Source organism: Haplochromis burtoni, unplaced genomic scaffold (assembly GCF_018398535.1).
Source record: "Haplochromis burtoni strain Fernald_Lab_line unplaced genomic scaffold, NCSU_Asbu1 Contig_1872, whole genome shotgun sequence".
Taxonomy (NCBI): Eukaryota; Metazoa; Chordata; class Actinopteri; order Cichliformes; family Cichlidae; genus Haplochromis; species Haplochromis burtoni.
The window spans coordinates 1-8,843 of record NW_024584233.1 but is presented as its reverse complement, the minus strand read 5'-3'; the positions used below and the strand labels follow the sequence as shown (position 1 = coordinate 8,843).

The 8,843-nt window shown below is 40.0% G+C and overlaps 1 protein-coding gene across 1 annotated transcript in view; it reads left to right on the top strand.

Annotated features, from left to right (window-relative positions):
- LOC102314070 (calcium/calmodulin-dependent 3',5'-cyclic nucleotide phosphodiesterase 1C) overlaps positions 1–6,193 on the top strand; it is a gene marked incomplete at its 5' end in the record, with an annotated part of 13,790 nt that extends 7,597 nt beyond the window's left edge. The window contains 3 exon segments of the mRNA XM_005952597.3: positions 1,795–1,955; positions 4,994–5,293; positions 5,678–6,193. Of these exon segments, the coding sequence (XP_005952659.2) occupies positions 1,795–1,955; positions 4,994–5,293; positions 5,678–5,838 (622 nt within the window).
- Positions 6,194–8,843: the final 2,650 nt, after the last annotated feature.

The following is an 8,843-nucleotide window of genomic DNA, read 5'->3' as shown; positions in this document are numbered from 1 at the left end:
CACTGCGTCTGTCCCCTCTGGCCACACTTTAATTGTCCTCACAGCAGGTTTCACACGTTGGATGAGTGGTGAATACCGAGGTGTGAGGAACTGGGAGAGATGGTCCGATTAGGTCAATAAACATTTTTTTAAATTGAGAACATTTGTCTCTCAATGTTGTATTAACAAAGAGACTGATTAATATATAGTACCATTTGACTCTGAGCACTTAAAGTGCTTAATACAACTTGCCTTATTCACTTCTTCTATGCTTGCTATCTAATGTTCACACTCCGATGGATGCGTTGGATATTGGATGCGTTGGATGCACAAGGATATTTGCAAACTCCAGAACCCAGGGACTGAACCAACAACCTTCCAAGTAGTAGAGCACCTACTCTACCTCCTAAGCTACAGCCACCCCTGTAGCGCTTGGGGCTCTTACATGTAATCTTTTTCAATATAATAGCTTTTAACTCAAAAGTACAGTTTTTAAATTTAATGTTGCTGAAACAACAAAGTAATAAAAAAATAAATCTATCTGATCGAGAAATCACTCTTCTTTGGAAAAAGAGAGTTTATTACAGAGAAATGTCTCTTTCCAAAATAAAAGCTCTACTATACGCTTCTTCTGGGCTATATTCTCAGCAGCATATTAAACATATCAGGTCCCCATAAGGAGAATCATGTGCTAACAGCTGTCTAAATGACTCGGGTAAAGTTTGTAGCATGCATGCTTGTTGTTTTTGTCTGCTTCCACTTGTCTTTGCACTAGGATGATATTGGCGTAAATGTGCAGTCATATTCGTTGTGTTCCCACTAGTGCTGTCAGCGTTAATCTCGTTGAAATGACATCAACGCCACAACACGGCAAATCTCCGTTAACGAGCTACCGCGGATCGCCCCGTGCATGGGGCTGGACGGCGTCAACACGTGCGAGCAAACTGCGCTAACGTACTAGTTCCCACCAATTGAGCATTGCGTGGCACATCCAACATACTGTTTTACTTTTGTTCATGACGCGCTTACCCTTAGGGTCATGCGTCACATGAAGACCAAAATAGTTCCAAAGGCCAGATCTGATTGAGGGTGGGGGAGGTTCAATTTGGCATGTTGCAACGAGCTTAGCTTCTGTCTCGCTAGCTTGTGCTGCGCTCAGTGGATCTGCGCTCGACAGTGCAGCCTAGGCGGATAAGTCGAATGCAGATCCACTGAGCTCTCAACACAGACAGCATCGTCAGAAGAAAAGTTGATAAAATAAATTAAAAATTTTGTATTGTTTGATACATACGCGTACCGAACCGAAAGCACTGTATCGAACGGTTCAATATCGATACGAGTGTCGTTGCACCCCTAATATATATCTATATCGCTCCATATATATCTAGATAGATAGAGTTACAGTTAAATTTACCGTTTACTAAAATGCATTACTTATTATTTTTTGTCTATGTAGGCAAGACGGCGTCGTAAGCCACCTGTTCAAAGATGGTCATTCACAGTGGACATAGAGGGCTTCTTTCACTCCTCTTTAAAACCTACTGTCTTCTCGGTCTAAAATGTGAACATTGGCATCCTCAAAAGACTGACCTTTTTCCTTTAAACGGGACAAGACTTGGCTGTCCATCTGAATCTCCAATGAGAGATGAAATGTTTTCGAGGAAACTTAAAGAAGTCCAGACGCTTTTCTTTTCAAGCTCCCTAGACTCCGTCCTTTAAGTTTACTGTTGGCTAATTTTTACCATTAACTGCAGTAACTAACAACTACTCACTATGTTTAACTATATTTAACATTATACTTGTGTCCTGTCATAGTTTCAACAGTACTGGAAGTGACGGAAAGCAGTCCAGCATGAAGAGTACACACTCAGAAGGCAGCTGCTCTCTGACCACAGTGGACTTCAAAGGTTTCAGGGGTACATGGAATCAAAAAATTCATCAAAACAGGGAGACATGGAGGGACCAAGCAGGAAAAGGTAGCTGGAACACAATATAACTGACCTTTAGAATACACTTCCATTTTTGCCTTGAAATCCAGATTTTCTAATTCAAATTTATGAACTGCAGGTTAGGCTGTCTTCTTCCCACCATCCAAGCACAGGATGTTCAATGTACTGTCATTCATAGGGTTTTAGACACTGTGGTTTTAATTAGAAGAGGCTGTGTGTGAACATTAATGTTATATACCTTGTGCATTTAATTCAGGAGAATGATTTTTCCTCCACTTCAAAAGCATGCACAATGCAGAGCAGCTACTTTTAACTTTACTCCCGAAAAGGTTGATGATCTTGTTAATAGTGTTATATGCTCACTGCATACAAGCTTGGATATTGGGGCTCCTCTTAAAAGGAAGGTAACAAACCAGAGATGCTTGACTCCCTATAGCTCAAAAATATGGACCTTAAAAGAGATGATTCATAAGCTAGAGAGGAAATTGTGTTGCACTCTTTGTTTGGCCTGTAAAAATACTTTTCCAGGCTAGGACATCTTACTATTTGTCTCATATTGAGGAAAACAGGAACAACCCCTGTTTTTTTGGCAGCAATTTAGACAGTCAGTTAACTCTGTTGAGCCAAATACTCCTTGAACTTTAATTCAGTTTTATTTGTATAGAACCAAATTCCAACAAGTGCCACCTCAAGACACTTTATGTTGTAGGATAAAAACCCTACAATATTCGGGAGAAAAACACAACAATCTGATGAGTCCACTTGGCAACAGTGGGAAAACCTCTAGCAGCCTGAACCTTACAGCCTAACTAGAGAGAATTTAGGTCACCTGATTCAGCTTTATCAAAAAGGACGGTTTTAAGCCGAATTTCCCATTCTAATTTTAAATCCTGCCGTTTCAGAGCAAAGACCTCTGTCAAGTTGATATGGGACTATGGGGTCTTTAAGAGAAAAAGGGGCCTGTTTATTCAAGGCCCTGTATGTGAGGAGATGGATTTTAAATTTGATTCTGGATTATAGGGAGCATATAAAGAGAAGTCAATTTGGTACAAATATTCTCTTTTGAATCCCTGTCAGACAAGATGTCTATAATTTAAGAGATTATATCCAAATGCAAGAAAGAGGTCATATGCACATTGAAGGTAACAATTACAGTGTGGAGCTAAACAGAGACTACACGAGAGCTCTCACTTCTCACTCCAACTTTATTTTTGACCTGACAACAACTGACTACACTGTGCCACAAAACTCAGCAACACACTTCCTGTACAATGGGTGGAGCCCTCCAGAGCGCGGCCTTGAGTTAATGGTGAAACCGCTCGCACATCCCGTTGGCTTGCGGGTGGTAAGCCGTGGTTTGACGGCCTGACAGCCTAGGCCGTCACAATCAAAAGGTGTGTGAAATCTTGTGACTGCGGCAAAGGGCCAACAAGATCAAAATGCCTACCAGGGACACAGAAGGGTTCGAGGGGCTCCTGTGTGTGTGTCTATCGATCTTTGCATGTTGGCATGGAGCACACGCCACTGTCCAGTCCTTCACCGATTTGCGAAGGCCCGGCCAAATGAACGTGGCACTCACCAGCTTAAACGAGGCCCGGACGCCTGGAGGAGAGAGGGCATGTATTGAGTTGAAAACACAACGACACCATGAAAGGGGATCCACTGGGTGTGAGCAGCCGGTGGAAACGTCACAAAGCAGGTGAGGACCTCCCTCCCGTATGGACCTGCCCTCCAGCACGAGGCCCTTTCTCCAGCTTTTCGGCTCGCTCCACGTTGGAGAGGGCGTAGCGCCGAAGAAGGATCTCTTTAAGGGTGGGTGGGTCCCAGAGGAGGGTCATCGCACGATGGTTGAGCGAGCGATGGTGATACATGGTGATACTTTGTATCGTCAGTCAAGATGCCGCGAAGGGCAAACTGAGCCTCCACGTGCACGAACCACGACGGGGGATCGTGGAGCCAAAAGTCCGGCAGCTTAAGCGCCACAGCAAACACAGCTGCAGCAGGAGGTGAAGGGCCAGCGGTTGCTGATGCATCCAGAGTGGAGCGGGCATCATCTTCATCTCGTAAGATGTTCAAGTCAGGGGTCACCAATGTGGAGGTAAACACAGACGAGAGCTCTCACTTTAATCCAACTCCAACATTATTCTTGTCCTAACAACAACTAACTACATCGTGTCACAAAACTCAGCAACACAATTTCTGTATCTGATTTCTGATTCAAATAAACAACCACTGAGGGAGTAAGTGTTTAGTTAGCTGGTCTGCATTGTGTACATGATATTAAAGGAAGCTAACAGTGGAGAAATTCCATCCTTATTTTTTGCTACAGGACTTTCAGAAAGACTGCTACTGTAATGAAATGTATTCCCCACTGTTATATAATCAATTATTGTAAATATTATTAAGAAAAAATCACACAAAAAGATTTTCACTTAATACAGTATATAGTTAAATCTTTATTTTCTATGCTGTATATCAGAATAAGGTCTGGAGTTCGTGATGAGTGGTGGGTTCGCATTTTGAAACAAGCTAAATGATTATAACAATAGAATCATTAAATCCAAGGTTAGGGCTGTTGTTTTTAGCATCTAGATGGATGTTAAAATCACTTACAATAATTTTTTATTTTTTAGAACAGAGCAATAAATCGGCAAATTGTCTGAGAAATCAGATAGAAACCGAGTACGAGGTGGACAATGAGTAGCAACTGAATTTAGCTGTTGTTGAAGTGTATTCTGTTTTCACAGCGATCCCAATTGATCTTTCTAAATTAACATAAATAATATATTTCTCTAAACCATAAATATGTCTTCTAGATCCATTCCTACAGGAATGTTCAAATAGGTTTTGCTACTACTAAAAATTAGATGCAGATTATTGTGTAGGTACATAGTGAATGTAGGATCTACTGTTGTTGTGATTTGGCACTATATAAAAAATGAATTGAATTGAAAAAGGTAAGTGAAGATGAAATGCTTATTGGATTGTAATGAAATTGAACGGAATATCTGTCAGTGTCAAGCCGTCTGAATTAAATGAAACACAGTTTTGTTTGGGTATATCAGTTGTAGACCTGGAGGTAAAGGTCACCGAGATGGCAGAGGAACATAGCCAAGAAGACAAAGAGACAAACGGTGGAAAAGACACAAGCACAACTGTTGACGGAGCCAACATGGGACAGGGGAAAATGAAAAAAGAATCTGCGGGACAAGAGGTGCAGAACAGGAGACAGCAAGAAGAAAGAAAGACTAACGATGAAAGAAACAATAATCAGGCTCAGTCTTCAAGCATTCTGCTGAAATCAGTCCCTGATGCCATAAAGAAGTCACCTGATGGACACATGAAGAAGCAGCAATCCCAGAATGGTACACACCTCTGAGTTTTATTGTTATTTTTTTTATATTGAAAGCACCTAATTAAACTGATAAGAATAGATACAACTTTACCTTTAATTCACAAAATACATTCTATATGTATTTATAGTATATATTTTACACCATATTACATCTACATTAAAATTTAATGTTAATGATATTATGTTAGTCTGATTAGGGTTAATCTCACAAAGTTTCTATAATTAAAAATAATATGAATAATAGTAACATCCAGGTAAAGGTCTATTAAGATTGAAGTTCTGTTTTTCAAGAGTGATCTGGCTAAGAGGCCATTTAACAATTAGTTTAACATACAGTTGTTACACATAAGTGCACACAAATGCCTTGAGTATGAATTATATTTTGCCTCCACAGACCCTCAAACTGTTTTCCCTCTGATTCATTATTGCAAAACACCCACCTATTGCGCCAGCTCCTACAGACTCATCAGGGCAAAAGTCATAGAAATATGGCCTATTGATGCCAGGACAAAAGCCAGGAGACTGCAACGCTTCTACTTGCATCGACGGAAATAACTTTGTAAGTTTGAAGTGTATAATAATGGCATATTGTGTGATGTACTCCTTCATCACTCTGCTTCAGTTTTTCCTTTGTGAATAAACTCAGAATTCCTTTCTCAGTACAAATATAATTACTTGCACTTAGTTTCCTTATTTGTATTATTGTAGGGTCTTTGCCTTATATTAAATGAATTTTATTATTATTATTATTATTATTATTATTGTTAAGAACTTAAGTTATTAAGATCCAATGAAAAAACAATTATGCTGCAATTTACACCATGGATACTATGTTTTTGTTTTTGTTGCTAATAAATTTCCCTATACCACATCCCATAGCTTGTGAACTTTCCTTTTTGCTAAAGCATATAGTTAGGGCTGGACCAGGTGACCCTGAATCCTCCCTTAGTTATGCTGCAATAGACGTAGGCTGCCGGGGGATTCCCATGATGCATTGAGTGTTTCCTTTCCAGTCACCCTTCTAACTCACTATGTGTTAATAGATCTCCCTGCATTGAATCATATCTGTTATTAACCTCTGTCTCTCTTCCACAGCATGTCTTTATCCTGTCTTCCTTCTCTCACCCCAACCGGTCGCAGCAGATGGCCCCGCCCCTCCCTGAGCCTGGTTCTGCCGGAGGTTTCTTCCTGTTAAAAGGGAGTTTTTCCTTCCCACTGTCACCAAAGTGCTTGCTCATAGGGGGTCATATGATTGTTGGGTTTTTCTCTGTATCTATGAAGCGCCTTGAGGCGACTTCTGCTGTGATTTGGCGCTATATAAATAAAATTGAATTGAATTGAATTTCATCTGAGGTCAATATCAAAATGTTGTTACCAAATGGAGAGCTTGAACAGGGGGAAGGAAGTGGTGTTTTGCGAGACTGCCTGACATAATTTTGGATGGATTTCTATGACAGCTGCACATTGGGAGTTGAGGTGAAAGTCCCATTCATCCGGCATGACTTTCAGTGTGAAGAATGGCAGGCTATAGCTAGAGTGTTTGTTGTAGGATGGAAACAAGCTGGTTACTTCCCAGTGAAGCTTGCAATACCCTTTCTGGAGGAGATATTGTACGGCTCGACAACCAGTAGTTTAAAAGATTCCTTTCTTTTGTGCGTCTCACAAGAAGAGCGATCTGTTCTCCTGAAGGCTTTGGATGACTTCAATTCAGTGAATACAGATGAATTGCTGGAAGTACTTGATGCACATGAGTGCAAGCAGGTTCCTACCAAGGACATACTGCTCCCTGTTTTGGCACAGATAGGACACAAAGTACTTATTCAGGCCCCAATGTTTGTAATCAAGTGCTGGCGTCCCGTTGTGGGTTCTGTAGCTGGTTTACTCCCACCAGAAGGACTGCATCATTTCATTGCAGAAAAAACAACAACTGTAAAAACAGTGAAGGAGCTTCTAATCTTTCCAGAGGAGATGACCGCTACCCAGTCAACAGTTTCTCGTTACCTGAAAAGGTACATTGGAGAAATTGATTTCAATTATCTTCAGATTTTCCTGCGGTTCTGTACAGGATCCAATCTGTTGGCTAAAGCCATACTAATTGAGTTCATAGAAACTACAGATTTCCTCCACAGACCACAATCCCACACATGTGGATGTGTACTAAAGCTGCCCCTTGGTTATCACAGCTATCCAGACTTTCGCAGTGAATTTAACAGCATTCTCACAAGTTCTATGTGGGTGATGGATGTGGTGTAGGTCAGTGTTACCCAACCATGGTCCTCAAGGCACTCTGCCCTACACGTTTTAGGTTTTCCACCCTAACAGTTCATAGAAACACGGGTGTAGTTAACAGTAACATGAAGGAATGAATGTGACTGTTCAATAGACTGGGTGGTTAAGTTCTCTTAACAGTGTAGCCCATTGTGCCTTTTTCATGTGCAGCCTTTTTTTCATCTGGTCTGTAAGTGCTTTCTTAGTTTCTCCCCCCAATTAAAATAGTAAGCTAAAGGGAATGTTCAGGTTTTTTGAAGTGGAGTTACCTGTAGTAGACAGCACTTAGCACGCTGACTTTGAAGAAGCAGCAGTGAGTGTTGGGGACAAAATAAGGCAACAAATTGCTTGGGGAATGAGACCACAAAACAACACCAGTTGAAAATACATATACATATTTAAATAATATTTTCAGTGCTTCACCTGGTAGGAATCCGTACACTAAACATAGAAGTGCATCTGTTCCTGCTGCACACATTGTTACTGTGTTTCTGGTTAGTGCCAAAATAAATTACTAATTTTAACATTCTAATACTTTTTTACTACAGGAAGAGTAACAAATATTTCCAATATAGCATACAGTAACAGTTCTACAAACTGGAAGATTGCTGAGTGCTGTCTACTGTATATACAAACATAAGTACAACACCATTACAAATACTATATTCCAACCGATTAAGCATGTTCTATATTAAAGTATTTCAGATGTTTGCAGAAATCTTAATAGAAACAAGAATGTGAACCTTTATGTTCCTAATGGGTTTAGAAGAAAAGTTGTCAATTACAGAGATTGATTACATTGTAAAGAGGTTTGTATAACATTTTAGAAATAACTGTTATTTTATCCTGTTATTATATGCAAAATACAACCTGTTTTTGAGTATGGTGTATTTTGAAAGACACCAGTAAACCATTCTCATTTGTACAAAACATTGTCCTCTCTGTTACATTCTATACATCTTTAAACATGAACATGTCTAATGACACCGCTGAAAGTTATTTAACTACTCATTCTATAAGGTCAAGGTCAAGGTAACTTTATTTATACCCGAAGGCAAGGTAAATTTGCTTTACAGAAAAATGACAGCATTTGGCATCCCTTTAAAAACACACATACCTTGTAAATATATAAAGCTCACTGTGGCACATATATAGTAATTTTAATATTTCGAATCAAAAACAGTTCTTATTTAATTCAGTGACAGCAACGGGGACAAAGCTATTTTTATAACGCTTTGTCCTGCATCTCGGAAATAGAAACCTCCGTCCTGAGGGAAGAAGCTGAAATTCAC